Here is an 18,743-nt window from a genome sequence, read left to right as displayed (position 1 = left end):
GTTTGTTTTATCTATGCTTTTGCAAATATTTTTATCTGTTTCGCTAAAGACATAATAAACAAGAAGTTCTGTTAAACTGTTCTCACATTTCTTATTTAAAGATAGTTCAAACTTTTTTTTATCTTTAAAAAAAAAAAAAAGAAGTCGTTTTGTTATTCTGTGAAAACTTTTAATAGAGTTGCATTTAGAATTACTTCTGATGTTTTTAAGAGTTTGTTAAAAAGCAAAATAATATTTCCTGTGATGTTAAACTGCATAAGTGAAATTTAAAAAAGGAAAACTGCTCCAACCATTTTTCGGAAAAAGAAATCAAAAAGTTCCTTATTTTAAAAGATCTAGACATCCATTTCTTCTTCAGCAAAATAGCGAGGCTTTTTTATGAACTCTTACTCTCTATTTTTTCATATCTTTACACAAAGGATTTTATTTAGTTCAATGTAAACATACATAGAAGTATATTATGTTTTTTTTTTTTTTTTTGTTTTTATGCAGTCTAACTTTTGTTTCACTTCTATTTTATTTTACGTTTATCTTGTATTTTATCATGCCTTATTGGTTTTTGCGTTTTGTGATGTCAAGCTGCGTAAGCTAAACTTAAAAGGGGAAAACTACGCTAACTTTTCTTTGAAAAAATATTCAAGAAGTACCTTAAACGAAAGAGAAAGCACACGAATCTTGCCATCCAATTCTTCTTCTGCAAAGTAGCGAGGCTTTTTATGTACTTTTGCTCTCTAATTTATCTCTATTTACGCAAAGGGTTTTATTTCAATGTAAACACGTATAAAAGAATACTTTGTTAAAAATAATGTTAAAGGAGTTGCGTAAAAAAAAACGTCTGAATAAAGTTTCTTTACAAAAAAAACAACTAAGAAACAAGCGCGCCTAAGAAAAACCAGATCGCGATTCACTAAGTCAAAAAACGAAAGAAACAAAGTTTAAAAGGTCTTTCTAGACAACAAATTCTATTTTTGGCAATGCAGTTTTTGTATTTATGCAACCTAACTTTTGTTTGACTTCTATTTTATTTTACGTTTACCTTGTATTTTATCTTGCCTTTTTGTGTTTTGTGATGTCAAGCTACATAATCTAAACTTAAAAGAAGGAAACTAGGCTAACTTTTCTAGTAGAATATTATGTTGTTGGTTTTGTATGCAGCCTAACTTTAGTTTCATCTATATTTTATTTTGCGTTTATCTTATATTTTATCTTGTCTTTTTGAGTTTTGTATTTTGTGATGTCAAGCTACATAATTTAAACTTAAAAGAAGAAAACTAGGCTAACTTTTCTTTGAAAAATTGTTCAAAAACTACCTTACACCGATAGAGATAGCTCACGAATTTAAAAAGTTGCATCTATTCATCTTCTTCTTCAGCAAAGTAAAGCTTTTTATGCACTTTTACTCTCTAACTTACCTATATTTGCGTAAAGGATTTTATTTAATTCAATTTAAACATAACTAGTAGAATATTATGTTGTTGGTTTTGTATGCAGCCTAACTTTAGTTTCATCTATATTTTATTTTGCGTTTATCTTATATTTTATCTTGTCTTTTTGAGTTTTATATTTTGTGATGTCAAGCTACATAAGCTAAACTTTAAAGAGGAAATTTACGCTAACCTGTCTTTGAAAAACTATTCAAAAACTACCTTTAACAAAGTAGCGAGGCTTTTTATGCGCTTTTACTCTCTAACATACCTATTTTTGCGCAAAGGATTTTATTTAATTCAATTTAAACATGCCTAGTAGATTATTATGTTGTTGGTTTTTTATGCAGCCTAACTTTAGCTACATCTATTTTTCATTTTACGTTTGTCTTATATTTTATTTTATCTTTTTGTGTTCTGTGATGTCAAGCTACATAAGCTAATGTTAAAAGAGGAAAGCTGCGCTAACCTTTCTTTGAAAAACTATTCGAAATCTATTTTTGAGATAATCTAGATTTAAAAGAGGAACACTACGCTAATTTTGCTTTGAAAAAACTCTCGAAAACTAACTTATTCGATAGAGATAGCACACAAATTTAAAAAATTGTATCTACTCATCCACTTCTTCTACAGCAAAGTACTGAGGCTTTTTATGCACTTTTATTCTCTAACATACCTATATTTGCGCAAAGGATTTTATTTAACTCAATGTAAACATACATAGAAGAGTATTGTTACCCGTTTGTTTTATGCAGCCTAACTTTAGTTTCATCTATACATTATATTGCGTTTACCTTATATTTTATCTTGCCTTTGTTAGTTTTGTGTTTTGTTATGTCAAGCTTCATAATCTAATCTTAAAAGGGGAAAACTGCGCTAACTTTTCTTTGAAAAAGTACTCAAAAAGGACCTAAATCGATATAGATAGCTCACAATTTTAAAAAGTTGCATATAGTCATCTTCTTCTTCAGCAAAGTATCGAGGCTTTTTATGGATTTTTACTCTAACTTTCCTATATTTGCGCAAAGGACATTATTTAATTCAACTTAAACATGCCTAGTAGATTATTATGTTGTTGGTTTTTTATGCAGTCTAAACTTTGTTACATCTATATTTTACGATTAACTTATATTTTATCTTGCCTTTTTGAGCTTTGTGTTCTGTGATGTCAAGCTACATAGTCTAAACATAAAAGAGGAAAACTACGCTAAACTTGCTTTGAAAAACTATTCAAAAACTACCTTTAACAAAGTAGCGAGGCTTTTCATGCACTTTTACTCTCTAACATACCTACATTTGCGCAAAGGATTTTATTTAATTCAATTTAAACATGCCTAGTAGATTATTATGTTGTTGGTTTTTTATGCAGCCTAACTTTAGTTTCATCTATATTATGTTTTAGGTTTATCATATATTTTATCTTTTCTTTTTGAGTTTTGAGTTTTGTGATGCCAAGCAACTTAAGCTAAACTTAAAAGTGGAATGCTACGCTAACCTTTCTTTGAAAATCTATTCATAAACTACCCTAGACAAAAGCTAGATTTAAAAGAGGAAAACTACACTATTTTTACTTTGAAAAAACTTTCGAAAACTACCTTAATCGATAGAGATAGCACACGATTTTAAAAAATTGCATATAGTCATCCACTACTTCTGCAGCAAAGTAGCGAGGCTCTTTATGCACTTTTTCTCACTAGTTTGCTTATATTTACGCAAAGGAATTCATTTAATTCAATCCAAACATATATAGAAGATTATTATGTTACGATTTTTTTTTTCTTTTATGCAGCCTAACATTTATTTCACCTACATTTTATTTTACGATTAACTTTTATATTACCTTTCCTTTTAGTGTTTTGTGTTTTGTGATGTCAAGCTACATAAGCCAAACTTTAAAGAGGAAAACTACGCTAAGCTTTCTTTGAAAAACTATTCAAAAACTACCTTAAACAAAGTAGCGAGGCTTTTTATGCACTTTTACTCTCTAACATACCTACATTTGTGCATAGGGTTTTATTAGATTCTAGTAGGTTATTACGTTGTTGTTTTTTTATGCAGTCTAACTTTAGCTTCATCTATATTTTATTTTACGTTTATCTTATATTTTATTTTGTCTTTTTGAATTTTGTGTTTTGTGATGTCAAGCTACATAAGCTAAACTTAAAAGAGGAAAGCTACGCTAACCTTTCTTTGAAAAGCTGTTCAAAAACTACCTTAGACATAATCTAGATTTAAAAGAGAAAGACTACGCTATTTTTGCTTTGAAAAATCTTTCGAAAACTACCTTAATCGATAGAGATAGCACAGGATTTTAAAAAGTTGTATCTAGTCATCCACTTCTTTCACAGCAAAGTAGCGAGGCTTTCTATGCGCTTTTACTCTCTAACATACCTATTTTTGCGCAAAGGATTTTATTTAATTCAATTTAAACATGCCTAGTAGATTATTATGTTGTTGGTTTTTTATGCTGCCTAACTTTAGCTACATCTATTTTTCATTTTACGTTTGTCTTATATTTTATTTTATCTTTTTGTGTTCTGTGATGTCAAGCTACATAAGCTAATGTTAAAAGAGGAAAGCTGCGCTAACCTTTCTTTGAAAAACTATTCGAAATCTATTTTTGAGATAATCTAGATTTAAAAGAGGAACACTACGCTAATTTTGCTTTGAAAAAACTCTCGAAAACTACCTTATTCAATAGAGATAGCACACAAATTTAAAAAATTGTATCTACTCATCCACTTCTTCTTTTTATGGATTTTTACTCTCTTATTTACCCAAATTTGCGCAAAGGACTTTACTTAATTCAACTTAAACATGTCTAGTAGATTATTAAGTTGTTTGTTTTTTATGCAGCCTAACTTTAGTTTCATTTATATTTTATTTTACGTTTATCTGATACTTTATCTTGTCTTTTTGTGTGTTGTTTTGTCAAGCTACATAAGCTAAACTTAAAAGTGGAAAAGTACGCTAACCTTTCTTTGAAAATCTATTCAAAAACTGCCTTAGACATAAGCTAGATTTAAAAGAGGAAGACTACGCTATTTATGCTTTTAAAAAACTTTCGAAAAATACCTTAATCCATTGAGGTAGTGCACGAATTTACAGTCATCCACTTCTTCTATAGCAAAGTAGCGAGGCTTTTTATGCACTTTTGCGTTCTAATTTATCTCTGTTTACGCATATGGTTTTTGTTTATTTCTATGTAATGATATACAAAAGAGTATTTTGTTAAAGATTATGCTGCAGGAGCTGCGTAAAAAAACTCTGGCGACCTTTCCTTAAGAAAAAAGCAACTGAAAGACATGTGCGCCTTAGAAAATTCAAATCGCGATTCACCAAATTAAAAGACGAAAAGAACGAACTTTAAAAGCTCTCACTAGACATTTGTGTTTATGATAGGCAATGCAGTTTTTGATTTTATGCAGCCTAACATTTGTTTCATCTATATCTTATTTTACGTTTATCTTATACTTTATCTTGCCTTTTTGAGTTTAGTATTTTGTGATGTCATGCTAAATAAACTATACTTTGCTAATTTTTATTTGAAAAAATATTCAAAAACTACCTGAATTATAAGCTAGATCTAAAGGAGGAAAACTACGCTAACTTTTCTTTAAAAAAAATATTTAAAAACTACCTTAAACATAAGCTATATCCAAAAGAGGAAAACTATGCTAACTTTTCTTTAAAAAAATATTTAAAAACTACCTTAAACATAAGCTAGATCTAAAAGAGGAAAACTACGCTAACTTTTCTTTGAAAAAATACTCAAAAACTACCTTAAACATAAGCTAGATCTAAAAGAGGAAAACTACGCTAACAATTCTTTGAAAAAATATTCGAAAACTACCTTTAAACATGATTTAAATTTAATAGATGAAAACTACGCTAACATTTCTTTGAAAAAACATTCAAAAACTACCTTTAAACATGATTTAAATTTAAAAAAGGAAAACTACGCTAACATTTCTTTGAAAAAATATTCAAAAAGTACCTTAATCGAAAGAGATAGCACACGAAATTAAAAAGTTGCATTTAGTCATCCGTTTCTTCTTCATCAAAGTAGCGAGGCGTTTATGCACTTTTTATTCTCTAAGTTATCTCTACTTACGCAAATGGCTTTTGTTTATTTCAATGTAAAACTTTTCAAAAGAGTATTTTGTTAAAGATTATGCTGCAGGGGCTGTGTAAGAAAACTCTGGTGACCTTTCTTTAAGAAAAAGCAACTAAAGTAGATGTGCGCCTAAGAAAATCCAAATTGCGATTCACTAAATTAAAAGACATATACAACAAACTTTAAAAGTGAAACTATTTTTACAAGCGTATTTGGTAAAGATGAAATGTTCTTATGACATTTTAACGTTACGAAAGGGATTTTCTTCTGTTCAAATATTTATTACAATTTAAAGTGTTAAATAATGTTACAGAAACGACCTAAAACGCCTGTTGTATTAATTTAAACGAACAAAATAGATAAAAAAAAAGAAAAACTATCATTAAAAAAAAAAAAGTAAAAAAAGAAAAGAAATAGAAGTTGAGGAAAAATAAAAATAAGAACTTCTAACAAAGAGCTCTTCTTTTTATTTTTCAGATTTTAGATGCTTAATTCCTTGAATGAAAAGTTGAACTGATGACTCACTACTAAGGTTGTTCCTAGCCTTCCGTTCTCAAACTAGGCCATTCTGAGAGGCTGTTTGATTAAGTACCGTTGATAGTAGTATCGCACGTAAGAGACTTCTAAAACTCTGATTATTAATTCCTGGAATGAAGAGATGACTTCATACTCACTAACGAGGTTGTTCTTAGCCATCCGTTCTTAAACTAAGCAAAACAGTGAAGTTGTTTGATTAAGTATCACAGTTTGCTGATTTGCACATGCACCATTGCCGAAACTGTGATGCTTGGTTCCTTGATTGGATTGAAGAAGCTCATCACCATGCATTTTACAAGCTGTCCGTTGTTATGTTTTGCAATTCAGTGGTTCTGTTTTGCAATTCATTTTCTGTTTGTTTAAGTATCATCGATGGTGGTGTCGTGCATGCAAACTTTCCGAAACTCTGATGCTTGTTTTTCTTGAATGGAGAGATGAGCTTATACTTTAGGTGACTTTTAAAACTGCAGTAATTAGTGCCTCGAATGGAAAAACGAACTCATTCATTACAGACCAAGGTTGTTCCTGGCCATCCGTTAACATATTAGGCAACAGTACAGCGAAGCTGTTTGTTTTACAAGCTTTTGTCGTTTCGAGAAATCACTACATTAAGCATTCGATGGTGATACACGACTGATGGCCAGGTTCTGATTTTCGAATGAAAAGAAGAGTCGCATCCGACCACCGGTCGGCTTTCGACGCAAAACAGCTGTACACACTCGTCCAACGATCCAGTGACTAACTGTTGCAACGAGAAAGTTAGCTTTATTTGTCGTGCAGATTGTCCGCTTTGACGTAAAATGCTAGAAATTTGCTGAACGCTCGGTTTGCGCCGCCCAAGAGTCATTCTGTTTCTGCGTTGCCAGCGTCTGTCGGCTAAATACAACTGTAGACTCCGCGCAAGCTTTTTCACCGCAAAAGTTGTACAGAGCCACACCGAAGGCTAAAATCGACTTTAAGGTCGAAGGTTAAAATCGACCCTAGAGGTTTGAAAACGACGTCACGAAATTTTCAAGACATCATCGAAGAAAATTACGGCGGCCAGATGCAACTCTTAGTACTAACTCTACTAATCTTAGTACGTTAAGCATTCCAGTCGAGAGATCAGACGTTTTTTCGTCACCTAAGAGACCGGCCGATGCGTTTGCGACGCTGCGGAAAGAAAGAAGATGGCAAACCACAGGGTTGTTACCGTAACAAACCTCCGTGAGTACCTCCATCTCGAGTGGCTTTTGAAGAAACGTTCGTTTTAAACTCAAAGGGATGGTTGTTAAAGCTCACTAACGCCTGGTTAACGATTTTCTAACGGCAGACACCGTGTTTACAATGGATACAGACCGATTAACTGAGCCCAAAGCGCAAGATCTATCAGAAAACTCCTCTAGGTCGATGCAACGAGACGACTAGACACGTGCGTCTAAAGGCATTTTACAATTGAAGGACGCCCCTCGTGGGCCCTTTAACCTTAACACTAAACTCCTGCTTGATATCCTCGTCCCCAGGTTTCCAAACCGTAACCCCAACCCCCTCTAATCCTAACCCCCTTACCCTCTAACTCTCCCCCCTCAAAAAAACAAAAAACATAAAAAAGCAAACAAAACGAAAAAAAAACTTGCTTCCCTCCTCACTTTTAGCTCTAGGATGCAACACCTTTTTGCCGCCCTCCGCTAGAAGGGAGTAGGGAGTAACGAAAGCTTGACATCAAAGTAGCGTTTCGTATGAGATTTGTTTGCCAAAATTTGAGCGTTTTTAAAAAAGCCAAGACTTCGTCAGAGGGGTTTCTTCTTTTCTCCTAAAGCTATCGATCGATTAAAAAGCTCAAAGCAAAGAAATTCAAAACAAAATACAAAAACGGGAAGTTTTAGTTTCTGCACCACAAGCCAAGCACTAGTTCAAACTGGAGATAATAAAAGGAAATCGAATGATCTCACTTCTCAAACCACTGAGCTGCCATTGGTCGGCAGTCTCTTGTTTGGAGACCATTGAGCTGCCATTGGTTGGCTGTTTAATCGTTGCGATTGGTCGGCAGTTTTATCGTTGGAGACCATTGAGAGATATAAAAGGAATTTTTTTTTTGAGCACAACATTAAACGTTAAATCGTTAGATGTTGTTATAAAGGCACCATTAGAATGCGATGTCCTCAAATATTTTCCTCGATATTTTAATAAGTAAACAAAAACAAAACTAAGTCTTGCAACTGGCGAAAACTTTCAATAAGCAAACAAAGCAACAACTTTCCTTTCGAGTTTTTTACATTTTAAACAAAAGACAAACAAAGAAAAAAAAAAAACAAACAAAAACAAAAACAAAAACAAAAAAACAAAACAAAAACAAAACAGAAAAGGGAGAATGAGTGAGTCGACTGATTTCGCTCAACTGTCTTAAACGAGAAGTCATAAACGTTTGCTTGTGCCAGCAAGTTGCAAATTAAGTTGTAAATGAACTGCACCGCAAAAACTTAACCACAGTTTATTAAGCATATTAAGCCTTTGCTGACATGTTAAGACATTTTAAGCCTTTGCTATTATCATGAGGCTTTTGCTCCACGAGCCAAAAAAGTACGCTAGAGTTGACAAACTGCATCGCGGTCGAAAAGTGTAATTACGCCAACACTTTTATCCGTTTTAAGCATTTCGTTTTCGCACGAACAACAATTAAAGCAGCTCGTTGAGCTTAACGACGTTCGTATTTTTTTTCGAAGCCAAAACTTCGGCTATAAGTAGAATGAAGAGGCACTTCGAAAAACAACAAAGCTGTTCGCAGTCGATAGCAACGAGCGACAACATCTCTGCGAGTCTGGCATCAAGGTAAACAGTTTTTTTACATTTTCATTTGTTAGTGCCACTTTTGCGTACATTATGTATTCAAAAATTTGTTGCTGACGCTAGATTTTTCGTTTTCAATGAACAACAGTTGCAACCTCTAGCCGTTTGCTAAAACAGCTTGCTAGGACAACCAAATCAATCATATGTTGTGAAAATTTCTTTTTGTTCAACTGACTAAGGAAGATCGAGCGAACGCTTTTTTTTTTATAACTTGTTTGTATCATATTGCTATTAAGAAAACAGCGTTGTGTATACTAAACGTGACATAATTGGCAATTATCCGTAACTAAAAATAAGATAGAAATTACAAACTTGATACCATATTTTAATTACTCTAACAAAACTAGACGTCATCGCGTGAGAAAATAAATGTTCATAACACATAACCTATTTTTTTGTTTTTTTTTTCTTCTCTTTTTTCCTTTTAATCTCTTTTCTTTCGTCCAAAAAGCGTTTTGATTTTTGCCTCGCCACAAGCGATGAAATCGATAAAAAAACCTGCTCGGACATTCTCAATTCTCAACAACAAAAGCAATCAAAGTTCTAGCTCTCGAGCACGTGCGCCGACAGGTTGATGAAACCGTTCAAATATGCTCGATCGCTAGAATTTAAAGAAAGAAACAAGCCAGAAACAAACCAAAATAAAAAAAAACAAAAACAAAAATGGACATCTTTAGAACGCTTAAATTTTATAAAATATTTTCCTCTGCGTTTTTAACCAGCTAAACTGTCGTAAAGTTTTTTCGGTGCAGTTCATTTAAAAAACTTAGTTTTCAACTTTTAAACGTTTTAGACTTCTCGTTTAAGGCAGTCGAAAGAAATGAGTCGACTCACTCTCTCTCTCCCTATTCGGTTTTGTTTTTGTTTATTTGTTTTTGTTTTTTCTTCGTTTGCCTTCGTTTGCCTTTGTTTGCTTTTGGAAAAGTTGTCGCCATGCGAGACTTAGTTTTTTTTTTTTTTTGCTCAAATTGAGCACAAGTGAGTTTCTAGTCTTGAAAGTGTGCAAAGTGTGGGCCAATCTGGTGGCTGGAGTGATGACACGTGAATGCTGGAAATTCCAGACTTTGAGCGGATTCAGCGTACATAGAAAGAAAATGTAGCATTCACGTGGGTCTCTCCTAAGCGTGCCATTGGTCGGTCTGCTGTCCTTAAGTACCCCCCTCCCCCCCCTCAACGTCACGTTTGCTCAACTTTCTCGGTCTTTGGCGCCCAGAGAAAGCTTGAGGAAGGATAAAAAATGGCGAGGTTTCGGTACTGCGTTTTCTGTTTTTCTTATTTGTTTTTGTTTGTTTGCTTGTTTGTTTGTTTGTTTGTTTGTTAATTTTTTTAATTTTTTTTTTTTTTTGTTTGTTTCGTTCGTTTGTTTGTTTGTTTGTTTCGTTTGCTTCGTTTGTTTTGTGATGTTTTGTTTTCCCTTCTTGATGGCACAAAACAGAAGCAAACAAGACTTTCGGTTATATTCGGTTATATTCGGTTCAATAAAAGTTTGTTGGTTTCTGCACAACAACAACAACAACCACAACAACAAAAGTCCCTCTGTCCCTCAAAAGCAGTTTCTCCTCTGTCCTAAAGAAGAGCCTCTTTGTAATCGATCTTGTCTGAATGCAGCTCTCCTTTTGCCTACAGGTTTTTATTCCAACCCTTTTGTTGTTGTTAGTGCCATGTTGTTGTTATTGTTATACTCTGTAAAAGCAGTTGTTGCTGTTGTACTTGTTTGTTGTTTCTAAAGACACTGTTGTTGCTGCTGTTAGCGCTGTTAGTAATCACCCACTTGGCTTGTATTTTTGTTTCTTGTTTTTGTTTTTTGTTTTATTTATAAACACTCTCTGAGTAAGTGATGCTGTTGCTGTTGTTGTTGTTACAGTTGCAATGAGTGTTTGTTAATGTTCCCCCACTTGGCTTGTACTTTTGTTTTCTGTTTTGTTTTGTTTTTTTTTTGTTTTTGTTTTTTTTTTCTCAACACTCTCTGAGTAAGTGATGCTGTTGCTGTAGTCGTTGTTATAGTTGCAATGAGTGTTTGTTAATGTTCACCAACTTGGCTTGTTTATAATCTATTTTATTTTATCAACACTCTCTGAGTCAGTGATGGTGTTGCTGTTGCTGTTGTCGTTATTATGCTTGCAATGGGAGTTGTTACTGTTCACCCACTTTGCTTGTTTTGTTTTTATTTCTTTATTTTATCAACACCCTTTGAGCCAGTGATGCTGTTGCTGTTGTTGTTGTTATAGTTGCAATGAGTGTTGTTAATGTTCACCCACTTTGCTTGTGTTTTTGTTTTTGTTTATCAACACCCTTTGTGTCAGTGATGCTGTTGCTGTTGTTCTTATTACAGTTGCAATGAGTGTTTGTTAATGTTCACCAACTTGGCTTGTTTATAATCTATTTTGTTTTATCAACACTCTCTGAGTCAGTGATGCTGATGCTGTTGTTGTTATTGTGCTTGCAATAAGTGTTGTTAATGTTCACCCACTTTGCTTGTTTTGTTTGTGCTTTTGTTTTTGTTTATCAACACCCTTTGAGTCACTGATGCTGTTGCTGTTGGTGTTATTATAGTTGCAATGAGTGTTAATGTTCACCCACTTTGCTTGCTTTATTTGTTTGTTGCTTTTTTTTTTATCAACACCCTGCGAGTTAGTGATGCTGTTGCTGCTTTTGTCATTTTACTTGTATTTATAGTTGTTACTGTTCAGCCACTTTGCTTGTTTTTTAATCTGTTTTATTTTATCACCACTCTCTGAGTCAGTGATGATGTTGCTGATGCTGTTGTTGTTATTTTACTTGCAATGATAGCTGTTACTGTTCAGCCACTTTGCTTGTTTTGTTTGTTTGTTTGTTTGTTTTTTTTATCAATATCCTCTGAGTAAGTGATGCTGTTGCTGTTGTTGTTGTTATAGTTGCAATGAGTGTTTGTTAATGTTCCCCCCCTTGGCTTGTACTTCTGTTTTCTGTTTTGTTTTGTTTTTGTTTTTTTTGTTGTTTTTTTTCTCAACACTCTCTGAGTAAGTGATGCTGTTGCTGTAGTCGTTGTTATAGTTGCAATGAGTGTTTGTTAATGTTCACAAACTTGGCATGTTTATAATCTATTTTATTTTATCAACACTCTCTGAGTCAGTGATGCTGATGCTGTTGTTGTTATTATGCTTGCAATAAGTGTTGTTAATGTTCACCCACTCTGCTTGTTTTGTTTGTGCCTTTGTTTTTGTTTATCAACACCCTTTGAGTCACTGATGCTGTTGCTGTTGGTGTTATTATAGTTGCAATGAGTGTTAATGTTCACCCACTTTGCTTGCTTTATTTGTTTGTTGCTTTTTTTTTTATCAACACCCTGCGAGTTAGTGATGCTGTTGCTGCTTTTGTCATTTTACTTGTATTTATAGTTGTTACTGTTTAGCCACTTTGCTTGTTTTTTAATCTGTTTTATTTTATCACCACTCTCTGAGTCAGTGATGATGTTGCTGATGCTGTTGTTGTTATTTTACTTGCAATGATAGCTGTTACTGTTCAGCCACTTTGCTTGTTTTTTTTTTGTTTTTGTTTTGTTTGTTTGTTTGTTTTTTTATATATCCTCTGAGTTAGTGATGCTGTTGTTGTTATTATGCTTTCAATGAGAGCTGTTACTGTTCACCCACTTTGTTTGTTTATAATCTGTTTTATTTTATCAACACTCTCTGAGTCAGTGATGCTGATGCTGATGCTGTTGTTGTTATTATGCTTGCAGTGAGAGTTGTTACTGTTCACCCACTTTGCTTGCTTATTGTCTATTTTATTTTGTCAACACTCTCTGAGTCAGTGATGCTGATGCTGATGCTGTTGTTGTTATTATGCTTGCAATGAGAGTTGTTACTGTTCACCCAATTTGCTTGTTTTGTTTTTTTATTTGTTTTTTTGTTTGTTTTTGTTTTGCTTGTTTTTTTTTATCAATACCCTCTGAGTCAGTGATGCTGTTGCTGTTGTTGTTGTTGTTGTTATAGTTGCAATGAGTGTTTGTTAATGTTCCCCCACTTGGCTTGTACTTTTGTTTTCTTTTTTGTTATGTCAACACTCTCTGAGTCAGTGATGCTGATGCTGTTGTTATTATGCTTGCAATGAGAGTTGTTACTGTTGTAGTTATGTCTGTCATTTGTCCTTGTTAGCAAGTTCTATTTGCCCTCTCTTGCCTTTTTTCAACACAGTTTCTTTCTTTGAGTCATATGGTTGCGAGATCCTCTCAAACTCCATCTCTTTATTTATTTGTTTCTTTTTTTTTTTTTTTTTTCTCATTCTCCTTCTCATAATAGCAATCACTGCTGCCACCATGCATGTAATGCTAGTTGCTCTCATTCTTTTTCATTTGCTAGTGGAAACTTTGTTTCTTCTTGTTGCTCTCTTTTCTTTCTTTTTTCTCTTTTGCAGAGGATTCGAAAAAACACAGCTCTTCCCTGCAGTTGTAAACATTCCAGGATTCCAGGATGCAGGCAGAAGAAAAACACTCTCACTAACTGTCTTCTTTTTTTTAGCATAAACCGTTGCAAACAAACACCTGAACATGTCTTCTTCACAAGAAAACAACACTGTTGTTGCCCCTTCTCCGAACTCTAAAGCGAAAAAAAAGAAAAGAAGGCAGTCACAAGAACAGAGAGACTTAAAGCTCAAAAACAAAGTCAGGGCCGCATTAGTTGCAGCGTGTGGCTCCGTAAACAGGGTTGTACCTTTCTATGGTACCAAGAAGAGGTACGCTGTTAGCTGTCCGATGCCTTTGTGCAAACATTCCTCCACAAGCATTAAAAGACACTTGACTAAAAAAGATCATTCTTGGACTTTGGATGAAGCTTCCATCTTTTACTCTGCAATGGTCAGGAAGTTTCAGCATGCTCGTCTCGAACGCAAGTCCGGCTGTCCAAAACCTTACCCCTGTTTGCAATGTTGGAAGTATTACGACCGACTGGACATACACTTGAAAGAGACTCATTTCTACGATTCCAAGACGATCAAACAAAAGATTGCAGAGGCAAAGCGATACGACAACGACAAGCTCTATGTCCCTCAATTTATTCGACCTGCCTTCTTTGGTATTAAGCCAGTAGCTGAACAAGCGTCTGCATCAGGCTCTGCATCCTCTGCTCCTGGGCCTTCCTCCTCTTTTTCTTCTCCGGTTCTTTCCTCTGATCCTCTTTTAAGCTTGCCCTCATCAGTTGCTGGTTCGTCCGAGGCTCCTTCTGCAAACCACTGCACCTCTGTAGAAAACAAAGAGCTGAACACCGAATCCGTCCTAGACTCTGATTTTAATTCCTTAAAGCACTTGGTTTCCAACTCCTCCGTCTTGACAGAAGATAAGAGACTCTTGTTTCAGCTGGACAAAGATGCTTTTCACTTTTATTACCAGTCAGCAGATGAGCTCTTCAGAGATTTTGAAAAGTGGCTTGTGGTAGCCAACAACAACACTTTGTCACAAGCAAAGATCTACAAAAATGCAGTTGTTGAAATATTGACATGTTGTGACAGCACGCTGACGCTGCACCCGAACGCTCTCACCAATTCCAACGTTTTGGAGGATAGATACTTTTCCATGCACTTTAAAAACATTCAGCTCAATTCCAAGCTGAGTGAACTTGACCAAACAAAAGCCATGTCTTGTCACACGTTGTACAACCGCCTCGTCTACCTTTGTCTCCTGTTTCGTTTCAGTGAAGCCAGGAATGTCTATTTCGGACTTTCTCATGAGGCCATCCGACGTTTGCGCTGCAAGGTGGAGGAGTTACAAAAAGTGCTGAGGCCCTTTCGTTCTTTGAGGAGGAGCCTTGTGAAAAGCAAAAAATGCATCAACATCATCAATGTCAGTTTGCTGAACGAATATGGCAAGTCTGCATACGTAAGACAGTTAGTGGAATCGATTAGAAAGCCGTCTCTTACACCGACTAGAGACAATGCTGTGTCTCTACGAAACCATCTTCTGCTCTCTGTCACTGTAATTAACAGTTTAAGAAAATCTAACATTGCTCTTTTAAACATTAGAGACTACATGGCTGCTGAGAAGAGTGAGTGTGGATATTGCATTGTGCAAGAGCGCTACAAAACAGCATACAAGTACGGAGCCAAAAACATTCTAGTGCCGAACGACTTGAAAGTGTTGATCGATATTTATTTGCTGAGATACAGAGACCTTCTTGTCAACGACTCTCACTACATGGCTGCAGACACCAAGACTGTTTTGGAGTTGAGCGACTGCTACAGGCCCCTTTTTCCATCGATGAGACCCAACAAAGACGAATGTGTGACACTCGGTGCAACTAGAGTGCCTGTTTACCAGATGGGTTCCTCTGCTATCTCCTCTTGCCTGACGTCCTGCTTCAGAAAAAGCCAAGTAAACATTCCCATGAAGCGTCTTACTCCCACTTGCATTCGCGGTTCGATAGCCACTTACTTTGCCAACAACAGCAAAGAAGATCGCGAGCGGTTTGCTACACTCTACATGAAGCACAGCAGGAACACAATGGATAGCTTTTATGTGTCCCAGTGGAACGCTGCAGAGGAGTTGCGCTTTGCCCTGGGCATCGGACAGTCCTTCGGAGTCATAGAGTCTTTGACTGTTGAAAAGTCTGAGAGACCACCAAAGAAGGAGAAGGATGTGATGGACTGGCTCCAAACTAATGCAGAGGAGTACGGTTTTCATGAGGTTGAGGACATCTTTGAGGAAGATTTAGACTCCGGTTCTGACTCTGAAGAATGTGCTGCTACTTTCAGCTGTACCACAGTGGTTCCGTTTTCTCCAGCTGTAGAAAACAATGTTCCTTTAGAGGATAGCAACGACCATGCCGTAGATTTCTTGTGTGAACCTACCTCAACTCCTGTTTCGTCTGTTCCATCTGAACAAACAATCGCTGGTCCAGTTCTTGAACTATCCCCTGCTCTTGCACAACTAGTTCCTAACGAACAAGCTGTTTGTATGGATGTAGATCAGACTCTAGCTGTTCCTGTTGGCACAGCTTGTTCTCCTCTTGCATTAACATTATTTCCTGATGAACCGGATTTTATTGAACACCATGCAAAACTTTCTCCAGTTTACTTTAATGAGCAAGTGGTTGCCAAACCTGTTTCTGCTTCTCCTTCTCAGCAAGTCGCTTTCTGTCCTTCAAAAGAGGTCTTTTCTGTTCCTCTGACTCCTAGCCTTGTTGCTTTTCAGCAAACATTGGCCAAACCCAGTTTGTTTCTTTCATCTGATCCAGTTTCAGCTGTTCCTGTCCAACAGGCTGGTACTGTTCTTGCAAAGCAGCTCTCACCTTATGCTGTTCAATCTGTTGGTAGCCTATTTAGCCAAAGTCTTGCCTCTACATCCAGAGGTAAATTCTTTTTGATTTTTGATTTTTGATTTTTATGCAAATCTCAACACGCTTTCAAAAAATGAAAATGCCCAAATCAACTCCTTGCTCTATTGTTATTGTTAGAGCTGTAAAAAAAACAAAACAAAACAAAAAAACAACACAGAAGTGTGTATGTATTTGTTGCAGGACTAATTCTGTGATTGCTTAAATGTTTATACAAGTGAATGATACTAAAACTGATTATGTTTTAGAAGTAAAAGATCCAAGAAGAAAAAAAATCAAGTTGGAAATGCCATCTTTCACTCAAGAACTCATCGGTAATGTAAAACCTAATTTATACAAAGATATATAAACACAAACCTCTTCTTGCACAATTTCAGATGGTTAACTGTTAACAAAAACTAGCCATCATTGCTAAGTGCACTTTTAGAAAGTTGTGTCTACCCGATTTCTAATGATGAAGTTAGAAACATCACCGTTAGAAATCATGCACAGCTTGTTATCATCTCTAACACTTAGAAACTGTTGATGGTTTTTATGAATTAGAAAAATGAACATGGTTTTATTTTATTTCAGGATCAACTCAGCCAAGAACAAAGGAAAACAAAGCAGAAGTTAGCCAATGCCATTTAGGTAATCTTTCAAAAACCAGTTATTGCTATCAGTGCAAACAATAAGGTCAACAAAAAAAAATAAATAAAAAAACAGAATAAATCTTGTCTTACTTCAGAACCAAATGAATATTTGATTTAATCACTTTGTGTTATGACTTGAGTTTGTAAAATTTTAGATGAAATAGTTGAAGAGCTGAATGCTTGCCCTGGCCACAACGAATGGTTCAACACCAGAAGTTTTCCACGATGTGCAGCTTTGGTGTTGGCATACATCTTGCAAGACGTGTTTACAGATGTAAGCTCAAGTTGCTCGTACAAAGATTACCTTGGCATCTTGGCAAATCATAGCAGTGACAAGCTCATTCATGTCTTGCAAAAGTACTCCTACCAAAGCCATATTAAAGACAAAATTAAAAACATGAAGCTAAAAATTCAAAAAGAGGGTAGTTTAGAAAAGTTTGTTCAATATGGCAATATCGTGAAACCATTTATGTAGTTTAGATAAGTTTGTTCAGTTTGGCAATAAAGATGGGCCTTTTGTGTAGTTTGTTTTATCTATGCTTTTGCAAATATTTTTATCTGTTTCGCTAAAGACATAATAAACAAGAAGTTCTGTTAAACTGTTCTCACATTTCTTATTTAAAGATAGTTCAAACTTTTTTTTATCTTTAAAAAAAAAAAAAAGAAGTCGTTTTGTTATTCTGTGAAAACTTTTAATAGAGTTGCATTTAGAATTACTTCTGATGTTTTTAAGAGTTTGTTAAAAAGCAAAATAATATTTCCTGTGATGTTAAACTGCATAAGTGAAATTTAAAAAAGGAAAACTGCTCCAACCATTTTTCGGAAAAAGAAATCAAAAAGTTCCTTATTTTAAAAGATCTAGACATCCATTTCTTCTTCAGCAAAATAGCGAGGCTTTTTTATGAACTCTTACTCTCTATTTTTTCATATCTTTACACAAAGGATTTTATTTAGTTCAATGTAAACATACATAGAAGTATATTATGTTTTTTTTTTTTTTTTTGTTTTTATGCAGTCTAACTTTTGTTTCACTTCTATTTTATTTTACGTTTATCTTGTATTTTATCATGCCTTATTGGTTTTTGCGTTTTGTGATGTCAAGCTGCGTAAGCTAAACTTAAAAGGGGAAAACTACGCTAACTTTTCTTTGAAAAAATATTCAAGAAGTACCTTAAACGAAAGAGAAAGCACACGAATCTTGCCATCCAATTCTTCTTCTGCAAAGTAGCGAGGCTTTTTATGTACTTTTGCTCTCTAATTTATCTCTATTTACGCAAAGGGTTTTATTTCAATGTAAACACGTATAAAAGAATACTTTGTTAAAAATAATGTTAAAGGAGTTGCGTAAAAAAAAACGTCTGAATAAAGTTTCTTTACAAAAAAAACAACTAAGAAACAAGCGCGCCTAAGAAAAACCAGATCGCGATTCACTAAGTCAAAAAACGAAAGAAACAAAGTTTAAAAGGTCTTTCTAGACAACAAATTCTATTTTTGGCAATGCAGTTTTTGTATTTATGCAACCTAACTTTTGTTTGACTTCTATTTTATTTTACGTTTACCTTGTATTTTATCTTGCCTTTTTGTGTTTTGTGATGTCAAGCTACATAATCTAAACTTAAAAGAAGGAAACTAGGCTAACTTTTCTAGTAGAATATTATGTTGTTGGTTTTGTATGCAGCCTAACTTTAGTTTCATCTATATTTTATTTTGCGTTTATCTTATATTTTATCTTGTCTTTTTGAGTTTTGTATTTTGTGATGTCAAGCTACATAATTTAAACTTAAAAGAAGAAAACTAGGCTAACTTTTCTTTGAAAAATTGTTCAAAAACTACCTTACACCGATAGAGATAGCTCACGAATTTAAAAAGTTGCATCTATTCATCTTCTTCTTCAGCAAAGTAAAGC

The 18,743-nt window shown here is 34.6% G+C and overlaps 1 protein-coding gene across 1 annotated transcript; it reads left to right on the top strand.

Annotated features, from left to right (window-relative positions):
* Positions 1-12,769: 12,769 nt before the first annotated feature.
* On the top strand, positions 12,770-17,358 carry LOC149892725 (uncharacterized). Its single transcript, XM_090080139.1, has 4 exons — positions 12,770-16,220; positions 16,454-16,519; positions 16,779-16,835; positions 16,993-17,358. The coding sequence occupies exons 1-4, from the start codon at positions 13,430-13,432 to the stop codon at positions 17,310-17,312; spliced, it is 3,234 nt and encodes a 1,077-aa protein (XP_089936265.1). The 5' UTR covers positions 12,770-13,429; the 3' UTR covers positions 17,313-17,358.
* Positions 17,359-18,743: the final 1,385 nt, after the last annotated feature.

This window comes from Hydra viridissima, unplaced genomic scaffold (assembly GCF_058129835.1).
Source record: "Hydra viridissima isolate aposymbiotic clone 2 unplaced genomic scaffold, HvirCarnegie_v1 scaffold_2, whole genome shotgun sequence".
Taxonomy (NCBI): domain Eukaryota; kingdom Metazoa; phylum Cnidaria; class Hydrozoa; order Anthoathecata; family Hydridae; genus Hydra; species Hydra viridissima.
The sequence above is the reverse complement of the archived record's forward strand: the minus strand, read 5'-3'. Positions and strand labels throughout refer to the sequence as shown.